Below are 26,148 nucleotides of genomic sequence, written 5' to 3'. Positions count from 1 at the left end.
GACGGGACATTTGGCCAGGGCTGCCCTCCCCTCCCGGCGCCACTGCAGAGCCCTGCTGTCATTGTCACCTGCGGACGGACAGCGGCCGAGACAGGGACAGCTCGGCCCTGCCCGGGGAGCGGGGCTGACAGGTAAAGTCGGGGGACATCTCCTGCTCCTCCTGCACTTCTGCACCTCCTGCACCTCTGCACCTCCTGCACTTCTGCACCTCCTGCTCCTATGCACCTCCTGCACCTCTGCACCTCCTGCACTTCTGCACCTCCTGCACTTCTGCACCTCCTGCTCCTCTGCACCTCCTGCACTCCTGCACCTCCTGCACCTCTGCACCTCCTGCACTTCTGCAACTTCTGCACTTCTCCACTTCTGGCAGCAGCTCCCAGCGCTGCGAGCTGCCCTGCCCAAACCCGGAGCGGTTTCAGGCATTTTAATGGCAAGAGCGGCGGGGGGAAATGTGAGGGATTTCTCTATTAACTGCTTTTCTGCCAAAGGAAAAACTGGGGGGAAAGGAGAGTAGGGATAGGGGGAGGTGATTTTGACAGAAGCATTGCTGGCCAGCAGGTGCTTTTGGGCAAGTCTCCTGCATCTGTAGGAAAAATTGAAGGCTGAAAGCTCTGCCTTCCTTGGAGTAGGTATTTCTCTCATTCCAAATCAACATGAAAGGGAGCTTTTGGAATTTTCTCTGACAGATTACCAAGGAAGAGTATAACCCTGGCTTTGCATGGTTTGAAGCTGCTTAATTAAGGTCTTTCTAAATATTTTATTTGAGTTTTGTTCTGTTATTTCTAAGGATTTAGCATTTTTTTTAATGGAAGCTAACTGCAGGTTTAGAAATACATACTGCTTTAGATTATAGTTTCTTCACACTTTTCAGTCTAAAGAAATTAGGATTGGACACTTTTATTTACTTACGACAGATTTACTTTGCATGAGTAGTGAGTCTCTTGCAGCTTTTGTCTTTTTCTCCTGTGAAAAATACAGTTTCCTCAAAAATCTCCAACCAAATTAAAAATGTATATACTCAATGCATTGAAGCTGGCACATGATGTTTTCTTTTAACAAGCTATTAGTTATCATATATTGTATTTCCAGCATCCTAAATTTTCAAGTGAATGGATACAGAGAGCAGGAGAAGGAAAATTCACAGGACATTTGAGCAAATACAGACCTGTAATTATCATGCTCCTGTTAAACAAGCCTTTAATATCTTGAAATGCTTGTCTAATATTTAAGTTTAATTTTTTTGTATGTTATAAAGAGAATTCACAGAATTCACAATTTATAAAAAAAAACGCTGAAAGATAAGGTTCATAGAGACAGAAGGGTTTAAAGACAATTAACTTACTACCCTTGTCAACAAGTAGAAGTGAGGTTGTGAAGGGATTTTGTTTTGCTATTTATAAAACATACACTTACTGCAAAATTAAATGGATGCAAGAAGTGTATTTACTTGCATGTTTTTCTCTGGAAAAAGATAATTACTGTGTTTGTGCATGCTGACCAGTTAATTTTGTATGAGAACAACTAAAGACAATTTCTATGTTCAGGTTATTCAAAGCAAATAATAATAAGCATAGAGATGAGAGGAAATTTTATGCAATGCATGTTATTTCATGTATCTCATTTTGAAAACAGTCCTTTATGGGGAGAAAATTATTTTGAAATCCTAAAGGTTGTTTTAATTTAAAGAAAATAGTTTGCTCTTCTCCCCAGGCCCATATAAGATGCTCCAGATGGTTTTGCAATGTTCACACTATCAATGACAGTGGTAAAAAACCAGTCAGGCTTCTTTCACTTGTCTAATTGCAAGGTAAAATTATTGGAGTTTGTTGCTTTTGGAGGGTTTTTTTTTGTATGTGTGTGTTTAAGGCAAAGTGAAATTGAGTTCTTTCCAATCACAGCATCCAAAACCAAATCACAGAGCGTGAGTGCAGTGGTCTGAAGTGCTTAGGTCCAGCAGAGGACAGGGCAGGGTATTTGCTCATCATTTGTCTCAGGAGACTGGTGACTCTCCCGTTTCTCTGTGGCACACACACACCTTAGCATCTATCACTGCTCTGGTAGGATGAAGCCTCATGTGGGTTCAAGGAGGCTCTTAGAAGGGGAAGGAACCCTTTAGGAGGATGTGATGGGCAGCACTTGGTTATCTCCCAGCACTTTGACTCAGTGACCCTGATGTTCCTGCAGAGCTCGGCACCTTCCTGCACCTCCTTGGGCAAGGAAGACCGTGCTGCTACCACAAGGACTCCCAGGGCCTTCCAGGCCAGAGAAGAGCGGGCGGGATGGCCTCCATCTTCCGGAGTGAGGAGATGAGCCTGAGGCAGCTCTTCCTGCAGGTGGAGGCTGCCTACTGCTGTGTGGCTGAGCTCGGGGAGCTGGGGCTGGTCCAGTTCAGAGATGTGAGTAGTGCCCGGCTGGCGTGCTGCGCTGTTGCAGATGTGCCCCAGGGTGTGTTTGTCCTTCCCTCCAAGCACTTGGGAAAGATGCACCTGTAGGGAAGCGAAACAGTCCATGGTGAGAGCGGGATTTCTCCAAGGCTGATCTGAAATCCAAACATCACACCAAGACCCCACCCATCCCTGAGTCCCCACCCAGTGTTCTGCATGCCCTCTGCACAACCTTAGAGCAATCCTTTGCACCACCAGGACACGGGAAGTGTCTCCATGGAGGCCCCTCTGTGACTCCTGCTGTCACAGCAGGGTTGTGGGGAAGCCCACGGTACTGCCCTGCCATAGGAGCCTCTCAGACACCGTGGTGTTTGCCATCCACGCCGAGGCACTCGTTCTCTGCTGGTGTTCAAAAATGAGCACAGCACTGTGCAGCCTTCAGCCCCAGGCTTGTTTTCCCTCCTGTTTTTAGCTGAATGTGAATGTCAACAGCTTCCAGAGAAAGTTTGTGAATGAAGTGAGAAGGTGCGAATCCTTGGAGAGAATCCTGCGTAAGTAAATGCTTGTCAAATGCAATCGGCTTCCTGCCAACTGGTGGTGTGGGATTTATTTCTTTAAGTGCACTCACACTGGGGAGCAGAATTAGTGGCAAAATGGTGATGTTTTCATCTGAGCCCCTGGAAATGTTTTCCATGCGTCAGCTAATTACCACTTCACCCCATATGGGCAATAATTTGTTGCCCTTGTTTTGAAAATGGTTAACTGAACTTAAAACTGTTAATTAGCGTTTATAAAATGACAGGCTGTATCTGGGGCTGGGCAGGAGGCTCTTACACCAGTGCACCAGGTGTTGGCACGTCTGGCCAAGGGCTTCAGCCTTGGGATAAATCCTTAAAACCCAAGCAGCAGAGCTCATGATTCCCACTGTCCTGTGGATGTCCTGTGGATGTTCTGGAAGCTCTGCACTCTCCTCACCACAATGCTGGTGCCCACTGTACCCATGGTGGCAGCACTTGGCATTGTTGAGCAAAGCACTGGAACCTGAGCTTTCTACATGCCTTACTCACTGCCCCAAATAAAGGGGGCCATGGTGACCACTTGTGCCAGGGCTAAGGACTGCGCACATGGGAGCGGGCACCGTGACTTCAGAAGAAACAGCACCTCCACTGAGAAAGGAGGCTGGGGGTGTTCATTCCTTGGTGGCTGTGTATATGCACTGGGATGATGGCCCTCATGTATCATTTAATTTTGTCACAGCTCCATGGGATGCCTTGGTCCTGACCAGGATGATGCACCAGGGATGATTCTGTGTTGAGACTCCTGTGCCCTTTCCTTGCAGGTTTTCTGGAAAATGAGATGGAAGATAATGTTGATGTAGTCAAAGGAGAAAAGTACCCAGAGACACCCCTGCCTCGGGAAATGATTGATATGGAGGTACAGAATTGGGAGTGGACCCAGGAGAGGGTTGTGCACCAGGCTGTCTATGTAATGTGCTCAGTAGAGCCCTCCCTGAAAGGAAGAATCTGGTGCCTGAGGCTGGCGCAACTCTCCCTGCCCAAGGGGGTGCTCTCCAAGTTGTTGCCTCAGCACTTAGATTGAGGCTGGTCCTGCTGCAGGTTCCTAAAGGAGCCCAGTCTTTTTACCATGCCCTGTAAAACATCCCTCTGGTCCCACATATTAATTAAAAAGCATTACTTTCACAGAATGCCCCCATCATCCTGTAGGAGAGAATAAGAAGGGTTTGGTGTTTTACCAAGAGACCTGATGTTAGAACCCACTTCACTGCATAAAAATCTTAGGACTGCCTGTTCCTGATGGGAGTATGGTTGTGACACTGGGGCCTGGCACAAATACTTGGGCCTCCCTTTTTTGGATGTGCAAGGGATGTTTTATTCTAGCCCAGGGGTAGCAAAGCTTACTAACAGGGTAATTTTAAAATACTGCATATGTAGGTGACTAGAAGGGAAAATCAAGTTTTCCAAGGGCTTCAGCTTCACAAGCAATTTGGTTTCCTGGTGTATTCCCGGCCCCATGTCATCCCCTAATTTTTGGCTTATAGCTAATGAACCTAAACTAATGTAGGTCGCTTTTGTAGTCAGTAAAATGACAGCTGGTCATTCTGGGGTGTGAGATGTCTGTGAGGAACCACAGAGATACCCAGCCAGGCTGAGACACCTACATCACACACACACCTACCTGCCTGTGCTTGGGTCAGGGGCATCAGAAGTCCAATGCCAGAAGAGGACAACACACCCATCAGGGAATGTTTGCAATGGAAAAATGATGCATTGACATTGATGAATATCTTCCTACAAAAAGTGTTCATCAAAGTGTTTGTTGATTATTTCTGTGTTCTCCCTTGAAAAAAAACCCGACAAAACAGCAACAACAAAAAAAAAAAACCCAAAAGCAAAACCAAAAACAAAACAAAACAAACAAACAAAAAAAAAAACAACAAAAAACAAAACAAAACAAAAAATCCTGTTGTTTGAGATTTGGTATCAGCTTGGGAAAGAGCAACTGATCTGCTTGAATTTTTCTGGGTGTGCTTGAACCCTAAACAGACAGTGCTGGAGAAACTTGAAGCTGAGCTGCTGGAGGCCAACCAGAACCAGCAAACGCTGAAGCAGAACTTCCTTGAGCTGACAGAGCTCAAACATCTGCTGAAGAAAACCCAGGACTTCTTCGAGGTGAGAGGCCTCTTTGCTCTTCCAACAGAGAGGTGGAAGGTTCTTAAAAATACGTGCACTTTCATTTGGTGTATGTTGATTTTAGTGGTCTTTATCACAAGCCATGATGAGATTTGCAAAAACATGCCAGTCACTTTGGACTGCATTGCTCTGTGAGTTGGTGGGGCTTAAAAACTTAGCTCACATATTTCTTTGAAAATAGCATTTATGCTTTTCCTTTGGGGAAAATCTTTAAGAGAAAAATGTGAAAGTAGTTTTCAAACTGGCAATGCTGAAGAGTGTTTTTTAAAACAAATGTTTTCCAGGCAGAAACCAATCTGCCCGATGATTTCTTCAGTGAAGACACATCTGGGCTGCTGGAGCTGAGAAGCACTCCTGCTGCTGCAGCTGCCAAGCTGGGGTGTGTATTGGGGATGGCCTCCAGCTTGGCCAGACTTCCCACCTGTGCTGCATTGCTGTGACACTGGCACAGCTTCCTTCAGCGTCTTAGCAGAGGGTGCTCACCAGCCTCCTTTGCACAGCTGTTTCATGAAGAAAGAGAGTGACTGTCCTCAGAAACTGTAATCAAAACTATGGTCAGGTTATGGGTCAGTGGGAAAAATGGACTTCTGCTTCCAGGCCACCAATTCCAGTGATCCCTTGACTGAAAATTGCTATTTTAAGGCATCTCACCCATGGCTTCTGGACTCAGGCATCTGGCTACCAGCCTGGTCCTCATGTATGGATGTCTAACCACAGAAAAAGCCATGGTACTACACTGGGCTGCAGTCTGATGCTTTCTCAGAAAAGGAAAACAGGAGAGTAAAGATAAACCAACACTTCAAAATTTCTACCTCCTCCCTCTGCCATTCTAACACTCTTGTGTGACTTTAGGCATCTCTCCATTCTTCCATTTCTAGACAGAATTTTCTCTTCACCATCACCTGTTGATCTAGGAAAGTTTGTTTGTTTTTTTTTGTTTTTGTTTTTGTTTTTTTTTTAAAGAAAGAACCACAGGATAAGGTCAGGAGACAGAGATAAAAGTCAGGCTTGAGCAGGGAAGGTTTTCCTAGAAGTGCCTGCAGCAGCAGCAGAGCCCTGGTTAACATGGACTAGAAAACAAGAGCTTGTGAAATCATGTATGCTACAGGTCCTAGAAGGCATGGAATATGGAATGAGCTTGTCATTAATTTATCTTGTAACTCTGCTCAGATTCACAGCAGGGGTAATAAAGAGGGAAAGGATGATCTCCTTTGAGCGTTTACTGTGGCGAGCCTGCAGGGGAAACATCTACCTGAGGTACACAGAAATGGACACCCCCATGGAGGACCCTGTGACAGTAGGTACCAATGTGGTTGTGCCTTCCTCTGCCCTGTGTGGGTGCTTGTGACCTGCAGACACAAAACTGGTGACCTGGACGGTGCTGCAGCACTGGCTGCCTCTCCAGAGCTCAGTGTCTGAAGGCAGCCCGTAGGGCAAGTGTGGGACAGTTTGAGGATGAGAGAAGTTTCCCTGACATTGATTTCCCCTTTTGCTACTGTTGAGGTGGTTTCCTTTTCCTGCCTGTCAAGACACACATGAGGCCTCACAGGGCAGCTGTATTACAGGGAATACCATGGAATCCAGGGATCCATGGAAGTGGACTGGGGCTGTCCCCACCTGGAAGTAGCCATGGAGGGTCAATTCCCCTTGGTGTCTCTGGGGTGAGCCCCATGCCCCAGTGGAACTCTGTCCCCTCTGCTCTACATTGCTCCTTCCCCCATAACCCAGAGCTGCTGCCCATGCCTGTTTCCTGAAAGAGCATCTGGAGAAAACACTGCTGATGGGAAACTGGGGATAAAACAACCAGTGGAGAGGCTGCCAAAAAAAAATTATACCATCTTTTCTGCACTGGACTCTGGGTGAGTTAAATTGTGCTTGAATTGTGTGTTGCAGAGAGAAGAAGTGAAGAAGAATGTGTTCATTATCTTCTATCAAGGAGAGCAGCTTAAACAAAAAATCAAGAAGATTTGTGATGGGTAAGGCCTGTGGACAAGCCACAATGACTGCCCTAGAGGTGGCTACTGGCAGTCCGGGCTGACTGAATTGGAGCTAGATATCAGATCTCCAGCTGTCAGCCAACCTCCCCTCCTCAGCTCTGCTACTCCTAATCATGAAAGGCATCCATCACCTTGGCACTTGGAACTTGAGATCCTACATTTTCCAAAGTGGCATACAGCTCTTGAGATCTTCAGCTGTTAGGTTTTTTACCTGGGACATCTAAAAGGGGACTGTTTAAAAAATACTCAGCACTCTTCCACTGAAAATCAAGGGCCCTAACTTGAGCACTGGAAACATGGTAATCCTCAGCTAGCTCTCAAGCCATCCCACATTTCTACATAAAAGATGATGCTATAGTTTATTCAGCCCTTTCCCAAGGCCTTTGAGAAATATCTGTGTAATCAGAGACAGAGCCCAGGAGAGAAATGAAAGCTTCATACAACCTGACTTGTTTCCACCCTGTTAAGCATCTTGAAAAGATAATTCAGGTTGAATATTTTGTTACTCTTTCATAACACTGATGACCAATGAGCTTTGTTGCAGTGTAAATCAGATTTGATGAGAGGATCTGTCTGCTGTCACCAAACCATTTCAGGTATAGTCCCTCAGCTAGGCAAGGCCTGCCAAGAGCCTGCAGGGAGAGGCTGAACAATTGCTCTTCCCTGACATCTGCACTCGGGGCAGGTCTTTCTGCCTTCAATCAGAATAAAAGCAGGTAGATCTTTCATCCAGCTGGTATGACCGAGTTCAGTCCCAAGAAGTGACAGAACCCTGGGGTCTGTTTGAAATTCATGCATTGCAAATGGGGCCCTCCAAGGAATTTCCCATCCAGAGGGAAATTCAGCCCTCCTGAGGTGGGCATCTGTCTATGAAGCAGTCATGGACATGAGGGAAGACTCCCAGCTCTCAGTCACTGATTTCTGATCCTGAAGCTCAGACATACAGGGAGTTCTGCCACAGCCATTGTGCAGGATCAGTCTGCTTCTGCCAGTGGTCTTTGAGTTTTCAGCAAGCCTCATTCTCTTTCTGGATTTCAATTTCCTGCATATAATAGAATCATAGAATAAGGTGGGTTGGAAGGAATTTTAAAGATCATCTCATTCCAACTCCCCTGCCATAGGCAGGGACACGTTCCAGTAGACGTGGCTGCTCAAAGCCCCATCCAGCCTGGCCTTGAACACTGCCAAGGATGGGGCATCCCTAGCTTCTCTGTGGCACCCTGTGCCAGTGCCTCACCACCCTCATAGTAAAGAGCTTCTTCCTAATACTCAACCTAAACCTACTCTCAGATTAAAGCCATTCTCCCTATGTCCTGTCATTTCATGCCCTTGTAAAAGGCCCCTCTCCAGCCTTCTTGTAGGCCTCTTTAGGTACTGGAAGGCTGTGGTAAGGTCTCTCTGGAGCCTTTCCTTCCCCAGGCTGAAATGCCCCAATTTTCTCAACCTTTCCTCATAGCAGAGGTGGTTCATCCCTCTGAGCATTTTTGTGGGCCTCCTTTGGACTTGCTTCATCAAGCCCATGTTCCTCTTACGTCCCATTTCTTTACCTGCTTTTTTATGTGCTGTTCAGACTCCTTCTGCATGGGCAGTTCCTGGTGGGGAATGCTTCCCATTGGCTTTTCCCCTGTGCCGATGGCCTTGCAAGAAGTCACCAGGTCATACATTTAGAACTGTCTGGGGTTGCCCACAGAGTGTTGAAAGCTCTTAATTTTGGATGTCTTTTTTCTTTTTTTTTTTTTTTCCTCTGCAGCATTTAAAATTCCCTGCAGTCAAAAGCCAAAGCCTTTTTTTTTTCTGGGATGGGAGTAAAAGAACAAGCAACGCAATGCCTGTCAACATATTCAGTGTTGATTGACAAAAATTACCCAAACCATAGGCACAACCTGGGGGTCAGGCAGTGCTGGAAACGTGAGCAGATCCCTACAGGGAGGTTGTGGTGTGCAAGGTTTCTAGGAGCTAGTATTGCAGATGTATGTGGTGGTAGGTCTGTAGGAAGGAACTTAGACTAGTTTCTCTCAGGTCTTTGTAACTGAAGGAAACTACACATACCAAAGACAAATCCAGAGAACACTCTTTGCAGTGCTAATGAAGTCATCTTTTCTGTTCCTTCTTCCTTTCAAATTTTTTGGTTGCCAATATGCCCATCTATATGGGTGTTTTCTTGTGTGGCAGATTTCTAAATGTATCAATCTTCTGACACTCCTTTTGTGCTCTGTGGGCCATCAGCCGTCCCTGGTACCCAGGCCAAGACATTTTAGTCTGATCCACCTTTAAGGCAGGGTTGACTATACCTAAAGCAGATGGCAGTGTCATTCCAGCCCCAGCAGGATATTTCTGCTTAGCACTAAGTCATCATTCATGACAAGTAAATATCCTGCAAAAATCATGGGACTGGTCTAAGCCAGCCTCCTGCAAGGCTTGCAAGGCAAGATTTGTTTGCAGAGCTGTGTGCCTTGGGTTACGCTTGTAGTCCCTGCTTGACTCTAATTGGTAACATTAGTCTGCCAATTTCATGAACATTAAGTCCATGCACAAATTTATTAGTGAAAGGTGTAGAGGGAGCAGGAAGGAGGAAAACGTAAGAATTTTTCTTTTCCTCCTTTTCTTGCGGCTGCCTCAGTACTAATGTGAATACTAAGCTGAGTTTATCAATGTAAGGATTCCCTGCTGAATTCTCCTGGAGCTTTCAGAGATGTCTGTGCCATTAGGGCAAAGCTGATACTCAGTATGCAAAATGGCTGTTAAAAGATCAAAGCAGCACTGCTGCAATAACGTTATTGGGGATGGGGGAACTGTACAGCATGGAGAAATGAGCTTTCAAGTTTGATTAAAAATCCTTATTAAAGATGAACTAAGAGCTGTGAAGAATAAGAAGATGGAAATAATTAGGTAGGGTGAATAACCTTTGGAAATGAATACCAGGTGTTGAGTGAGGAGAAATTCAATTCTGGTAAGGGAAGTTTAGCTGAAGAGCACATGCTGTCATTACATACAGCTTTGGACTGATCTCTAGGAAACTGCAGCATGTTTTGTTCAATTTGCAACTGTACTCACTTGTATGTGTGCTGGAACTGATTTTGTAGAGCAGGTGGTGAAATATCCTGTGCTCAGACAAAGCCAGAGTATGATGCTTATCTGTACATAGAGCCTGTACATTTTTGTCTCTTAAGCAGGGATAGACCCTTATGACCTTGTTACATCTTTTAATTCATCTCACATGCAGAAAGACAGCCCTTCAGCAGCCCTAGCTCAGCATATCTACGGCAAGATGGTGGAAATGTGTTGCCTTAGGTCAGGGGCAGAAGATCTCTACTCTGCAAAGAGGAAGGATCTCTTCCTGCAGATCTGATGGGCAGTATCAAAGTGGCAGGGGTGGCACTTACAGTAGATATCCCTGAACAAGCCAAGCAGTAAAAAAAAAGAAGGGATGTCTGCTATTTTAGTTCTGGCAGCACCTCAGCTCAGCTCAGCCTTGCGGGCAGAGAGCAGCAGCAGTGCACCCGATGGCGTGTAAGGTCCCAGGGGGAACTCCTTGTGCCTGCTGCATGGATGAAGAGTACTCTGGGACTTGCTTTGCAGGTAGGACAGGTAGCTGCACACTTCTCAGAGAGACAGCTCATTTCTAATTGTCTGTACTGGGATCATAGTGTACAACAGTGCAGTGTGTGGTGCTGGTGGAAGCACCTTTACACCAGAGTGACCTGCATGTTGAGTTCCGTGCTACAGCTGAAGCAGTACCAGCATGGAGCTAAGACCTTCACTCACGTTAGAATTCCAAATTAGTTCTTCTTATACCACATTAAACAAGCCCACTGAATCTTCCAAACAGAACCTTGGAGGTAAGCTTATAAAAGCTTTCATACTGGTTATCTAAGCTGATGTAACAGATACCGCTCTCAGGTGTTTAAAACCCTTTACCCATCCTTTTCTTGTTCCAAGGGTGTCTAGCCAAGCAGGTGGACCAAAAAATACAGCCATTCTCCTATTTTATCCTAAAAATACAGTCCTTTTGTTTGTTTGCTTGCTCGCTCGTTTGTTTTTTACAGGGTTATTTACTTACACAGCCTGCCCGCACAAAGAGCGTTTGCTTGCAGTGCAGCAGTAGCTCAGCTGATGTCTTCTCCCAGTGCCTGCAGGAGGGTAGTGCAGAGAAGTGCAGAGACAGGCATGGTATTTTTCCAACCTCGGTGCAAGAGGGACATCTGTTGGCTACTGCGTTAGCGACGCTGCCTTTGCCAGGGTGGGATTTTCCTGAGTCTCCTCGCAATTCAAGCAGCTTGTGGACAGAAGGGAGGTGCCTGCACGTTAGTGCTGACCTCTGCATGACATCAGGTCCTTGTATCACCTAAGACAAGGAGGGTTTTTCAGCTAGAGCAGGCAAAGAGACCCATATTCTCATCAAAGTATTTGCACCTTTCTGTGAGACCAAGTGCAGCTTTGTGGTATGTGAGTATACTGCTGGGTCAGGAATGAAGTCCAGTTTCCCTGCCTTTGAGCTGAGAAGAGTACAGAGGAAGAAAACTCGGTCAAATAACTGGTGTTTTTCAACTCTCTCTTAATGAGGCTAGATTTCGTGCCACAGTCTATCCTTGTCCAGAGTCTGCCACCGAGCGCCGAGAAATGCTTGATGGAGTCAACACAAGAATCGAGGATTTAAACACAGTAAGTGGCAGTGGCTTTACTGAGGACTGAACCCTACAAGTGGGACCTGCCCAGATATATGTCCTGTCTGAAACCATGTTGCAGACTACACAGATTGTCTTCTTGACACCTCATCTCATTATCTCCATTGTTCATTTGCACAGCAGCACTGTGGTGGCCACATGGTGCATGGAGGTCCAAAGACCATGAACTGTAGTTCTACTCATGGGTGTGGTATGCCCCAGGTTTGTGGCACAGAGCTGCCTGCAGGAGATGACAGCTTGGGAGCACATGGTGAGATGTTGCCAGTCTATAAGCAACTGGGTAGGGAGCTCAGTAACTCCCATGGTCCCCTCTACACTTACAGTGCCTCAGGACCATGCAGGGAGAATTCTTGGTGAGCAGCACTGTGCACCTGGTGTTGAGTGATCCTGTGTCCACACCTGCAGACACTGCTCTCCAGGATACCCCACGCATTCCTACAGACAGCTTCTTTTCATCAGCCCTCTTCCACCTGCCCTCTCCAATTAACTGAGTAGATCATGGTCCTTGTGCTTCCCTGTCTTGAATGTTGCCCTGTGTTGTGCTTACAGGTGATAACACAAACCGAGTCCCACCGCCAACGACTGCTGCATGAGGCAGCAGCCAACTTGTGGTCCTGGGGGATCAAGGTGAAGAAAATCAAGGCCATCTACCACATCCTGAATTGCTGTAACATCGACGTCACCCAGCAGTGTGTCATTGCAGAGATCTGGTTCCCAGTGGCTGATGCTGACCGGATAAAAAGAGCTCTCCATCAAGGAATGGTAAGAGAGCAACATTTTGGGTCCTTGAGGCTCTCACCTGCACTGAATTATTTATATGTTGAGCATATGTTCAGACAGGTCTGTAACTGTAATATGGGGCTCCCTTTTCTGTTTTAAAGTTAGGTTGTCCCATTGTCGTTTGACCTTTCATCTTTTGACAGAGCTTAAGGTCAGCATTAAATGTTAGCAGGTTTGTGACAGACCCTTGAGCCAGAAGTGGTGTTGTGGGGCCAGTTCTTCTATCCACTCAGTGTCTGTCCTTGTCACTGGGTTTGCAGGAACGCAGTGGCTCCACAATTGCCCCCATCCTCACTGCCATACACACCAGGATGGCACCACCCACCTTCAACAGGACCAACAAGTTCACAGCTGGATTTCAGAACATCGTGGATGCATATGGTGTAGGCAACTACAGGGAGATGAACCCAGGTGAGAAACACTCAACTACATGCATCTGATTTGCATGAGCCAAAGTAAAGCCTTTGAGTTCTCTCACTATCCTCAAAAATGTACTCGCTGCTGATTGAGAAATCTGAACCATACTGGAGCTGTTTCGTGTATAGGCATGGATTTTCTCAGGCAAAGAATTTGGCTGTTGGTCTTCAATGAATCATTGTGATGGAAATAAGGAACTATACAAATACAGGATGGAGAACAAATGGTGAGGTACCTGTTCTGAGGAAAAGAACTAAGCTCATAAGGGAAATGTAAGTTGAGCTCACTGTGTTGAGGCAAAGAAGGCCAAAAGGACCTGACAAAAGTTCAAAAAAATGGTAGAGAATTTCAGACCACTGAGAATTAATGGAAACCTAGAAATGGGAACCTATGTGAAAGGGTGAGATTAACTCGTTGAAGCTGAGCAGGTTGAGAAACGTGATAGTAACCTTCAAATACATTTTTGTGTTGCAAAACAGAATGCGGTTATTTAGACATGTTGTTTATTATGGTGAGGCAAGAAACAAAGGATAAAAATGCAAGGAAGGTACAGGCCATACAATTGAACATCCTTTGTGATGGTAAAGCTGCCTGGTGTATCAGGGAGGAATTGAGGAGGCCTTTTAGGGCAGTACCTGTAGGAATGGCCTGATGGAGTAGACTGCTTCTTTGATGTAGCCTTTTTGTTTAGAGGGAGTTAAGCTTCTTGACCTTTCCCTCCTGCAGCTCCCTACACCATCATTACGTTCCCCTTCTTGTTTGCGGTGATGTTTGGGGACTGTGGCCACGGCGCTGTCATGCTGGGCTTCGCCCTCTGGATGGTCATTAATGAGAAGAGCCTTCTGGCCCAGAAAAGCACTAATGAGGTGAGTACCAGGGGTGCACCAGAGGCTCATCAGCCCCACTGGGTAAAGGGGACATCCAGCCTCTCAAAGGCTGTGTGGAGATGGTTCAAAGATACCTGTGAGACAGAGGTTTTGGCAATTCTACCTACTCATACACAGAGGGCCTAAGGGACCCAAAATTTTCTATTAATAATTGTATATACACAGACAAGTACAATCATGTCTGCTGTTGGTTGAGGCCACCGATTGATGGACCTGCAGGTACTCCAGTCACTGGCACTGCCTTCTCCCCCTACAGATCTGGAACACCTTTTTCAGTGGGCGCTACCTGATCCTGCTCATGGGCATATTCTCCATGTACACTGGCTTCATCTACAATGACTGCTTCTCCAAATCATTCAACTTCTTTGGTTCTTCCTGGCATATCATCCCCATGTTTAAAAATAACACTTGGAAGTAAGTGCTAAATGTAGGAAGGAAGTAAAAACGCACCAAATGGAGCATGTAGGCTTGGGAAGAGAGACTGCCTGTGTGGGGAAGGGAAAGACTCCCTGCTGTGGATGCAGCCATGAATGAATCAGAGGTTTTGTCTGACACACACAGATGAACTCACTATTGAAATGGAAATGTAGAGTCCCCAGGAACACGCCTGTTTGCTCAGGCACTGATGTGCATAAAAATCTGCAGCTGTCCAGGACTGATGCACAGAGAATTATCAGTGTGAGGGAGGCTGCCATTGTGTGGGGCCCATTTACATGCACAGAAGTGCAGGATAACAGGTCACAGAAAGGCTGGAGTCAGCTACAGATATCCTGTGGTAGTCTTCAGCACACCTTACATAAATATACTGTGGGCTTTGATGGAGAGATTAAGCTGCAAAGGTCATTTCCCTTTTCTCTTGTAGTAAGGATGTGCTTCTAGACAATATAGTGCTGCAGTTGGATCCAGCAGTCCCAGGAGTCTACTCTGGAAATCCATATCCATTTGGAATAGATCCGGTAATTAAATTAAATTGCTCTAAAATAATTTGTATTTCAATCCTGTTTCTATGTATCAGGTACATCAGTAGGTCCCTGCACTCTCTCCTGAACCTGTGTTTTTCACTTCTTGCTCTTTGTTCCTTACATAGCTGTTGTGGTTTAACCTCAGCCAGCAGCCAAGCCCTGCACAGCCCCTCACTCACTCCCTCACCAGTGGGATCAGGGAGAGAATTGGGTGAAAGCTGGAAAACCCATGGGTAGAGATATAGAAGTTTAACAGGGAAAGCAAAAACTGTGCACGCAAGTAAAGAATTAAGTAATCTCTTCCATGGGCAGGCAGGAGTTGAACCATCTCCAGGAGAGCAGGGTCCCATCACACATGATGGTGACTTGGGAGGATAAATGCCATCACTCCAAACATCCCCCCTTCCTCCCTCTTCCCTCCACTTTATACACTGAGCATGATGTGATATGGTCTGGAATATTCCTTTGGTCAGTTTGGGTCACCTGCTCTGGCTCTGTCTGCTCCCAGCCTCCCGTGCACCCCCCAGTTCCTCACCAGCCTCATGAAAATCAGCAAAGGCCTTGGCTCTGTGTAAACCCTGCTCAGCAATAACAAAAATATCTGCATACTATCTACCCTGTATATACAAATCCAAAATACACCCCCATACCAGCCACTATGAAGAAAAATATCTCTAACCCAGGCAAAATCAGCCCATTCCACTCCTTATTCTGTACTATTTACATTGTGCTGAGGTACCACGCTATTCAATACAACTTCATTAACCACCACTCACCCTCCCATTCATCAGTCCTTCTGATGCTTTCCTTTAGCAATTAGCAATTAATATATTGCTAACAGCTCTGCACAGGCAGCAGCAATCGATTTTCCTGGAGAGTGGTCTTGTGCTACAGTCTCTTTTCTGCCACACATCTGCTGGACTCGTTTCCTTACTTGAGTATTTAACTCATTCCAGCGATACCTCACCAGTTTGAAGGCAAACTTCCAAATTTCATGCAGTCTATTTGTTGCATGGTATGTGAAATAAATGTCAGTATTATTTACCTTAGCCATATTTTCTTCTCTGTGTCCTATTTCCATTTTTCTTGCTATTCTGTCTATCATGTATTGAAACATACTTTTTCACATCAAGCTTTCCTGCTTCAATCTTCATATTAGTCAAATAATCCCCATACTTGCTGGTTGCACTCTCATTTCAAATGGTCACCCAAAGGATCTCTGTCTTCCCCTGGTTTTCAGAGATATTTATCTTGTAGTCATATTTTATAAACTCAGCTCTAAAGCTTTGCCCAGGATGTGGGCAGTCTGGTTCAGAAAATCACGTCAGAAGCAGCTGAGTTTTCTGCATGTTGCCCTGATACATCTCTAATGTAGGTTGACCTAGACTACCTCTTCCAGCCTGGCTTCTCTCTGGTCAAGAGTGTAAAAATCCTGGCTGGGAGGGAAGAATGGCTGAACAAGTGCTGGCAGGGAAGGAGTGGACAGGAAGCACCAGCTTCCAGATAATCTCTGAGGAGATTATCTGTGTCATCTGCCCTGAAGGATAGATGGCTCTTTGCATTTTGCAAATCCTGCTGGGACGACTGAGGTGTATCTTGGGAAAAAGTCACCCTGAGATGAGGAAGCTCATCAGTATCTTTGGTATCCAGAGAAGAGGCAAAGCATGTCAAATAAACATGCAAAAACTAATGGTTTGCCCTCCAAATAATCCTGTCTTCCTCCTTTCTCTTCAGGTACTATACTTAGTGTCTGAAAACTGGTGTCTACTTACTGTCTCTGAGAACACAAGACTTTGGGGTCTAGGAAGTTTGAGAAGGAAGGAGAAGCAACCCTGAAGCTCCATAGCATACAAAAAGCAGGATTGAAAAGGGATTTATGTCCTAAGAAAACTTAAAATTTAATGCAGAGAGGCAGGCAATAAGTTGGTATCCATGGCCAAATAATTGAAAAGAGTTTTTACTGTTCAAACAAAAAGTTTGAAAATGCTCTGTCCTCAGTACTTCTCTGGTGAGGGTGGAACTAATTTTGGTTGCAGCAGGAGGGATTTTCTCATGCCTTTCCACTTTTACTAAAGAAGATGACTCAGCCTACGAACAGGAAATGACACAAAAAAGATATAGATTCTGCTACCAGTCTTTGCAGTGGTTTCTGGGGGACTGAAGAAAAGTTATAGGATCATTTTAAATGCTTGTTATTTCCTTTGTTAAATGAGTCTAACATTTTATACATTTTTAGATTAATACCTTGGCAGAGTGAAAAGTAATAAAAGAAACATCTAGATTTCTGTGCATTGCTACCCTCTTACTAGAACTGGTAGGAGTAAATTGACAGTGCCAAAGCAACTACTTCCACGCACCTTTTATTGATCAAACACCTGAAAATCTTGTTCTTCTCTCTCTCCCTGTTCCTTTACCCAAAGATCTGGAATGTTGCATTGAACAAGCTGACTTTCCTGAACTCCTACAAAATGAAGATGTCGGTTGTCATAGGGATTGTGCACATGATTTTTGGGGTGATACTCAGTCTTTTCAACCACATGTAAGTTCATTTCAGCAAGCCTGTTGCTGCAGCACACAAATGTGAGTAGAAATGTCCCATACACTGGCTGACTCGCATAATGGCTAATATACAGTGCTAAGTCCAAAGGACAGCCAGAACATTGCAGGTATTTTCTTCAATAAACTCTTTTTTTAACTTACTTTAGTATATTCTCAATTCTGCAGAAATATGTAAGCACACCAAATTAAAAAGATGTAGTACCTCCCATTATTGACTACTTTTCTCTTGGAAGAAAAGCTCTGTTGGCCTAAACCAAACACACTGAAATCTTGCAGAGTGTGTGCATTCCACCTAGCTTAGCTTGGCCAGGATTTGTGGGTGTACTTGTCTATAGCTCTGCCTCTATGTTTCCCAACAGCAAATAAAAATGGTGATAGAGTGCAGGGGCTGACACTATTGTGTTGAGAGACTCTCCAAAGCTGCAATCTGTAGTCACCTTCAAGGACAGAAAGTGTTTGAGAGAACAGAGAGGACCCTACAGGATTCATACTACACCTGGTTCTGACTTTTCTCAGCATATAATGCTCAACTTTGTAAATAAGACAGTTTTTTTAATTGTCTTTTAATTGTCTATTATTTCAGTGTAATAATCTTTTGAGGTGCTGAGATACTGGTAGGTCAAGTAAAAATATCTGAAGATAATCAGTATAACAGAGCTTTTGTATTTAAACAATGGCTTTCACTGATAAAGCCTGTAATTATGGACTTATTTCTTGGCTAATGATAGTTGTAAATTTGTTAGGTTATTTTCTAGAAACTTAAGTACTGCCAGACTTGGGTGCAAACTTGTATTACTATCTTGTGCATTAACTCTAGTCTTCTTTCCTGATTCTTTCCAGCTACTTCAGGAAATACATAAACATTGTCCTTCAGTTCATTCCAGAGATGATTTTTATTATCTCTCTTTTTGGCTACCTGGTCTTCATGATTATTTTCAAGTGGTGTCATTTTGATGTCCATTCATCCCAGAGTGCACCAAGCATCCTCATCCACTTTATCAACATGTTTCTGTTCAACTATAGTGACACTTCAAATGCTCCATTGTATCAGCATCAGGTATGGATCAAGCAGCCTGAATCTGCTGTAGTTTTGTATTTGCAGTGGGTGTTGTGGAAAGTGGGCATAAAGATTCAGGCTAAGACGCTCAATCACAAGTGTCAGTCAGAGAAGTTTATTCTTCTGGTATTTGTGTTGGTCTTGTCAACAGGGAGGAGAAAGAAGCTGTCAATCAGTGATGCAAAGGAAATCTTTCCTAGTGTCATTCTGACAAGAATAATGATGCAGTTGAAGATACTATTGGGGGGGGAAAAATCAAAGTGTGACTACACATACAAAGCTGCGTATTGCAGGCATGCAGTCTGGTCACAATGCTAGAGAAATCTCCCTTTCTTCCTATGAGACAAGTTCCTATTTCATCTTTGGAAAGTTTTAATACTTGACATTTCCACTTAAAAAAGTAGAAGTAGCTAGAGGATTTTCTGGCAGATTTTTGTCAGAAATAAACTCCTCTTGGGAGTTCACTTAAAAAAAAATAAAAAACAAGCAAGGAAAAAAATATCCTCTAAGAGAAAACTTGTTTTAACATCATCTCTATTTATATTCTCAGAACGTGGAATTTTTTTCTTTTTGATTGATTTTACATCAGCAGCATCAGCGAAGAATCTGCAAGGAAGTGCTGCATCCAGCCACATGTGTGCACCCACATCTATACAGTTGCACACTGGGCACTCCAACATGAGTTCAATTTTAGGGACAGCTGATGAGTCAGAATTAGGAGAGAGCCCTGATCAGCTCCAAGTAACTGTGTTAAGGATTCAGGGGAGTTTGGAAAAACACAGTCTTCCAGCCTTTAAAAAGTCTTTCGATAAAACTTTGAACATGTCCTGGGCAAAGGACAACCAACCAACACTGTTGGGTTGCTATAACAACCCAAAGCTTTCCCAAGGTGGCAATTTTTTTCTTATATTCCTGTCACCCTGCCCCACCCGGAACAGAATGTGCCATCTGCTTGGGTAGTCTGAATGAAAACACTGTATGAGCCCAATCATCAAGTGATCATACATCTGAACCAACTTTAAAAAATGCAGAGGTTGTGGTTTAAGTTTTTCTTTGTTTTGTTGTTTTCTGAAAGTAAAGACAGTTATGTCAGGACAGCAATAGGGGTGCCATACTGCAATGTAAGAATACCTTATGTCATGGGGACAATCTGTTACCAAGCCTAAGCTATGGGGTTGAATTCCTTCTGAAACTGCAGATGTGTAGTAAATTCAGGGCAAAACTTGAATGACTTGGCTCTTACTGCAGCCTTTCTATACTGATCAAAGCAAGGCAGCCTGACTGATTCACACAGAGTTAGGACATTGACTTGGGACACTGAGTAGCCAGATTCAAGTCAGTAGCATGGGATTTTGGTAAATTAATCCTTTTCAGCATGAAAGCCTTTCTTCTGCAGGTCTCCAACCTAGCTGAATGTGCTTTCTGGAGCCTTAAACACTATACATTTATCTTCATGTTCTCACAAGCAGAGGATACACAGCCAAATACAACAAATACAACAGGGAGTTGAACTGTATTTGATGTATTAAAAAATTACCATTATATAGACTCAGGTTTCTAACATAAACATAGTTGGCTAAATGAAATAAAGCAACTTTTTGCTCTTGTTGCTTTGTCTTTCAGAAAGAAGTGCAGAGTTTCTTGGTCATATTTGCTCTGATTGCTGTTCCCTGGATGCTCCTAATTAAACCTTTCATCCTCCGAGCCAACCACCTGAAAGCACAGCACATGGTAAGGGATTCAGTACAGCAAAGACAAAGCTGGGGAGACGGACCCCAAAAACTCTTTGGAATGATGTAATTCTACATTTCTCTGACCTCAGGCTTTCTCTGACAATTTCAAAGTGTACTTTACATCACATATGCCCAGGACATGTGTATGTCTAAACAATCTAAACTATAATAAGAGAATGGCTAAATTTGGAAGGGATCCCTGGAGGTCATCTGGTCCAAACTCCCTGCTGAAACAGGGTTCTCTTAGGGCTCATGACTCAGGTTTGTGTCCAGACAGCTTTCAAGTATCTCCAGTGAAGGAAACATTTCCCTGGAAGCAGGAGCTTTTCTGGCAAGCACATAACCTATTTGTTAAGCTGACACCAAGTTCTTTCACTTGTTGTATCCAAAACCAAAGAAGATTCAGAAAGATTGAAGTGCTGGTAAAGGGAAGACAGGGAAGATGTCAGTTGTCAGTCCACAATCTCCACCAACCATTAGTTTGCTCTCTGTAGGAATGGGGCATCTGTGAAAGTCCTGGCCTTGGAGAGAGCAACAGTGCTTGAAGGAGCGGCTGGATTTAAAAGCAGTTGCCTGCTTTCTAGTAGTTCCTTCTTCCTTAAGTGATTGCCTTCACATTAACAGAGCCCTCCTTCCCATGGGCTCTGTGGTTTGCCCACAGCTCAACACACAACTGCGGCAGCTGCAGTTTCCCAGTTGATCATTAATTCTCTCCATTACTACACTAACAGGACTTTAATTGTCAGTCAAGATTTACTTCTCTTTATAGTCAGAGTTAGAGGCTGGAGTACCTTTTATAGGGCACAGATGTTTCCGTTTGAAGAAAGAGATGCTGGTTTGCTGCTTGACCTTTTCCAACCCAGTCACTTCTGACCTACAATTGAAAGCCAGGTCCCTGGGAGACCTTTTCAGCCCTGCATTTGCACTGTTATTTCTTATTTTGTCATTCTTCTGGGATTTGGATGAAGGCTTGACATGGCTGACTCCATCTCCTGCTTTAATGCCAGGAACATCTGACAGGTTTTACCCACCTATTGTGCCCCCCATATTTCTATTCCTAATTTTCATGTGTTAGCTGTCTGAGCACATCCTACATTCCCCTAGATTTATATGTTTGAGCAAAGTCTGTTTTCTGTGCTGACATTCAGGTAAAGCAAAGGTAAAGCATGTGTGACAATCATTACTGCTGCAATAGGAAACAATATATTGTCAGGAGACCTTTCCCATGAAACCTGCTAGAGGCTATAAAGGGTGACAAGGCAGAGCCTGACAGAAGCCATGAGGTCTCTATTTGGTTATGCTTATAATAGGACTATTAGATCAGGTTGTTCAGGCCTCTTAGGAAAGTCCTGTAAATAATAATTGCAGAGAGGTTGCCAAGAAGTTTTTGTCAATTTAAAGTGAATCAAGAGCTTTGAATGTTATTTCTGCCTGTGTCCAAGAACTGTGTGACCTTCATCAAGTCATATGATCCTCTCAGGCTTCATTGCTCTTTCACTTGACACTAATTCCTTTGATTTGCACCCATCTAGTTGGGATCATCATCTTTAAAAGTACTTCAGTTTTCTAATTTGCTGAAAGTGATGGGCCTTCTCATGATGGGATAAAAGAGTGCACTGTGACACTAGAAACTAGCTACAAAATAGTTGAAATCACTGGAAAATGCTCTAGGATGGAAAGCATTTAGGTATTATTCAATTTAACTTGGAATATTAAATTTCTGTGGTCCATGGTGACTATTGTTGAAACTGTCCTTGTGTTCATTATATAATCCTTCACTTGTTACCTATCACAAGGTTTTTGAGGGAGTTCTGTGCCACGGACTTCTTCATTCTGGTATCAACCAAACATACTGCATTTTGTTTCTAAAAGATCCATTCTCAAGCCATCTCAGGAAACTCAGGAGGTGAAAATGAGGTAGATGGCCAGGAGACCAATCACTCCAAGAAAGCTTCCCAGGGAGACCACAGTGGTGGTCATGAAGGACATGAGGGTGACAATGAAGAGGTAAGAAAATTTGGACAGAAAATTGTTCAGACAAACTCAATAGCAGAAGACACAAAGTCAGGCAGAAGACTTTTGCAGAGTTGCCAGGCCTTCTTTCTAGCAAGATATCAACACAGGCTGTTGTAAGAGTTTGTGTTTCCAAACAGAATAGGGTTTGAACTTTCATTGAATTAATTCCTCTAAATTTTTCCTTTGGTTTTGCCTGGTGGTGGCAGGCATTCTTGCAAACCTCAAGCTTTTACAAACCTCAAGCTTTTGTTTCCTCATGGGTGGTTGTTCACTTCCACATTGCACCCAGAGAAGGTCAACTCTTTCCCAAGAGTCAGTGACCTTTGCTTCCTCTAAATTGCAAAGGAGCCTTTAAAGTTGGCAGCCAGAATTGTTGACTAGGGAGAGAATCCTTCCCTTGGCAGATATTTTCAAGAGTTTCTACAGTAGGAAGCAACACAGGAAAAAGTGGCAAAAATATTTGTAGAAGTTGGGAGTATCCACAATATTGAGTGCGGACATGGCTGGCTGTTCCCAGTCCCTGGGAATCTCCACAGATTCGCTTATTCGTTATTATGAGATACAATTATTCAGTGATATCTCCCAAAATGTGTATGCCCATAGGCAGATAGTCTGAAAGCCCCTATTTTACATAAGAATTTCTATCTCTATAAGAAGCCACAGAGATTGAAGTGACTGGATTGACATTTAAGGATTTGAAATTGTAAGAGTGGAACATGAGCTGCTCCCCGCACATTTAATTTTCATTAGAATTGTATCTCTCCAGGGAGAATGTATGGGAAGATCATGCAGAACTGACACTTTTCAGAGCAGTCTCTTTTCCTGGGAAATACTTTTGTGTTGCTCAGGACATAGCAAGGAAAGGAGTATGAAGAACCTTTGGTCGAGTGCTGCTCTGTTAACCAGGAAGCCCTGAAGTGAGAACTAATAAAGCTTTTTTGGTTTTATATGTTGTTTCAGTTCAATTTTGGAGACATATTTGTCCACCAAGCTATCCACACCATTGAATACTGCCTTGGCTGCATCTCCAACACAGCCTCCTACCTGCGACTCTGGGCACTGAGCTTGGCCCATGCACGTGAGTGATTTTTCCCCTTTAGTCTCCTCACCATGCTGGTCATGGATTCTGCTGGTGTTTGACTATTCCTGCAAATTTCTTCAGGAAATCCAAGTTTGTCCTTGTGGACATTTATGTATCAGGATGTTTTGCTTCTGGTCAGATCACTCCAAGTGTTTCATGGTGGGCATCTCAGTTTTCAGAGGTGATCCCTGGCAGCTCTGATTGCATTCACTGGCTGGGGCCCCTTTTGTGCACTGCTGTTAACTACCCCTCTGGAATAGTCCTCATGGTGTGTGGCATGTTGGGGGGCGCAGTCCACTTGTCCTTCACCTCCAGTCCATGGAGGTGAAGGCAGCATGGGAGCCATAACTGCTTTTCCCAAGAAGCACTTGCTATAGCCTTAGGGTATGCAGATGAATGCCAAAATTACTTGAAACCATCATTTTTATTCTGTTCAGTAAACAAGAAAGAAAAGGTCTGACTCAAGAGCTTCTGGAATTTGTCATTTTCACTGGGATTTTTCCCAGAAACATTCAGTGGAACATCACATTCCATGAGAAATGTACAGCATTTTAATGTCTTTTGTCTTGATTTGCGATAAAAACAGATGCTCAAATACTAGAAATTGCCTCAGGCTGGAAACTTAGATTTTCAATGTTTCTCATTTTTCTGAAATTATTTTTATTAATATTGTTGTAATGCCTCTGGCTAGGAGTTGCACCTGCCCTAAAGAACTGTGCACACAAAAAAAGCAAAACAAAAAGAGGTGGGGGGAAGGATGGGGTCCATGGTGTGGTGTGCCATGGATTGACAGGGGTAAGCTGTACTTTTTGGCACAGCTTTGTAGGAGTGGAGTGGAAGCTGATACACATTAGCTTTACATGGAGAACAGATACCTAAATAAAATAAAGCAACTAAAAAGCTTATCTAAGAGCATACATATTCTACAAACTGGGAAAAGTGGGTGAGCTGGAAGACTGCATGCTGTGTCTGTCCACAGCTGCTGCTCAGCACTGTTTTCCTTTTATTTCCTTCTGCAGAGCTGTCAGAGGTCCTTTGGACCATGGTGATGCACAACGGGCTCAGCAGCAGCGGCTGGGCAGGTCTCATCGCCATCTTCATCATCTTCGCGGCATTTGCGGTGCTGACGGTAGCCATCCTGCTGGTCATGGAGGGGCTCTCGGCCTTCCTGCACGCCTTGCGTCTGCACTGGTACGTGGAGTGGTCCTCTGGAGCTTTTCCCAGATCAGTCTTTGGGAGGGAACAGGCTGTGGGAACAGGTGGGCACAGTGTTAGACATGCTGTGCCAGTGCATTGGACCATTAGTTGCCTTTGGCAAATGAAGTGAGGGGGACTCTTCCAAAGATCAGAGATCCCTGCTCTGACCTGTCCCCTGGAAGAACCTGCTTGTCCTCCTGCACCTGTGGTGGTTTTCAGCATGTGAGGCAAATGCCAACCTGTAGTTCTGTTCTGGTAAACATGCAGAGCCACTGAGGCTCTGACCTGCACAACAAGGCCCAAAGGCAGCACAGCCACGCCACTGGCTGTGTATCCCACCCAAGGATCTAACATGACTGCTGCCAAGGGCAGCAAGAGTTCAGCTGGGAGTGCAAAACCTGATGAAAACCTGGGTCCATGCTTATGTCATCAGCCCAAGTTGAGCTTCAGGCTTCGTGCCAAACCAGCTCCAAGTTAGCCTGTGTCAGCTTTAAGAGATCATCGGTGCAGGCAAGGACAGCAGTGTGGACATGCCATCAGCATGTGAGCAAGACCAAGGTGACAACACACCCCTCACCACCACCCTAACTCGGTATCCTACCTGAGCCCCAAGCTGTGGTGTTTTTCACTGAGTAATGTCCCAGCACAAGTCATAAACATGGCCAAACCATGGTGCAGGTGCTTATCATTGTGCAGAGAGGAGGAGGTGTCTGTCTCCCTCCAGTGTACAGCCAGCAGGTGGTTATCCCAGCTCTCAGAGCTTCTAGAAGCAGGTTACCAGGCAAGGTTCTGCTGTTTGGCCTCATAGTGAGCATTTCCAGTCTGGCTTGATAGCAAGTCAGAGCTGATGTGTGCCACGTTGCTCCCTGGGCTGCCTATGTCTCATTGCTGGTCCCATAAAGGGCCTACATTCGCAGCTTAGAGTCCAACACCTTGTAGCCTCCCTTTTCCCACAGGTGCCGTATTTCAGCCTCTTGGCTGGCTGTAGGTCCTGCCTACAGGCAACACTGATGCCTCCCTCTGCTCCTCCCTAGGGTGGAATTTCAGAACAAGTTCTACGTGGGAGCTGGGTACAAATTTTCTCCATTCTCCTTCAATCACATCATCAATGGCACTGCAGAAGAGTAAAACCAGTGTATCACTGCTTCCCTCCTCAGACCAGGCTCTGTTTCCTTTGGTGGCTCACCCACAAGTAGGATACATGGGATGAAACAGAATGGGACGTGGCCCTTGAAAGAAGAGCTGTAGATGAGTATATCCTAGCTAAATTCCAGTGTACTACTGTATCAGCTAAGAGCTGACCTGTATCAGCTGGGCTGCCTGGACATTTGGCTGAGACACCATTGATGTCTGCAATTACCTCGTCCTCAGCATTTGATGGGGTCAGCTGCCTACTGCTTGGTTAAAAAGAGGAGATGCAGCTTTGGAATTAAATTAATTATTAACAATCGACTCACATGTGTTCTGCTCCACTTGCTGCCTTGTCGTTGTGGTATATTTCTTTCCAAGGAAAGTATGTTTTGTCTGTGGTTGATCATATGACGTGGTTAAGTTCCTTATAAGATTTCAGCCCTTCATTTAGCACACAATGCAAACCATCTCAAAGACAGATCATATTGCAGACTTGCAATTTTCTACATGCTTTACTAGAATAACCCCCTTTTTATCGGATTTGCTCCAGG

The 26,148-nt window shown here is 44.6% G+C and overlaps 1 protein-coding gene across 1 annotated transcript; it reads left to right on the top strand.

The window, feature by feature from the left end:
- Positions 1-25,912, top strand: ATP6V0A4 (ATPase H+ transporting V0 subunit a4). The gene is made up of 21 exons (XM_021536791.3): positions 1-131; positions 2,185-2,396; positions 2,857-2,935; positions 3,724-3,818; positions 4,949-5,074; positions 5,380-5,474; positions 6,266-6,392; positions 6,989-7,071; positions 11,661-11,754; positions 12,327-12,539; positions 12,818-12,968; positions 13,701-13,840; positions 14,118-14,275; positions 14,724-14,817; positions 17,244-17,362; positions 18,223-18,439; positions 20,063-20,170; positions 22,045-22,179; positions 23,149-23,266; positions 24,289-24,460; positions 25,501-25,912. Exons 2-21 carry the CDS (start codon positions 2,280-2,282, stop codon positions 25,592-25,594), a joined length of 2,535 nt encoding a protein of 844 aa, XP_021392466.2. The 5' UTR covers positions 1-131; positions 2,185-2,279; the 3' UTR covers positions 25,595-25,912.
- The last annotated feature ends 236 nt before the right edge of the window (positions 25,913-26,148 follow it).

This window comes from Lonchura striata, chromosome 5, assembly GCF_046129695.1.
Source record: "Lonchura striata isolate bLonStr1 chromosome 5, bLonStr1.mat, whole genome shotgun sequence".
Classification (NCBI taxonomy): domain Eukaryota; kingdom Metazoa; phylum Chordata; class Aves; order Passeriformes; family Estrildidae; genus Lonchura; species Lonchura striata.
This window is presented reverse-complemented; position numbering and strand designations above follow the sequence as displayed.

Bases quoted from the DNA above. Each gene is read 5' to 3' on its own strand.
- ATP6V0A4 (XM_021536791.3), top strand. From the start codon at position 2,280: ATGGCCTCCATCTTCCGGAGTGAGGAGATGAGCCTGAGGCAGCTCTTC. The intron at 18,440-20,062 runs GTATGGATCAAG...TTTGTCTTTCAG, and splicing joins CTCCATTGTATCAGCATCAG to AAAGAAGTGCAGAGTTTCTT. The intron at 20,171-22,044 runs GTAAGGGATTCA...TGTTTCTAAAAG, and splicing joins ACCTGAAAGCACAGCACATG to ATCCATTCTCAAGCCATCTC.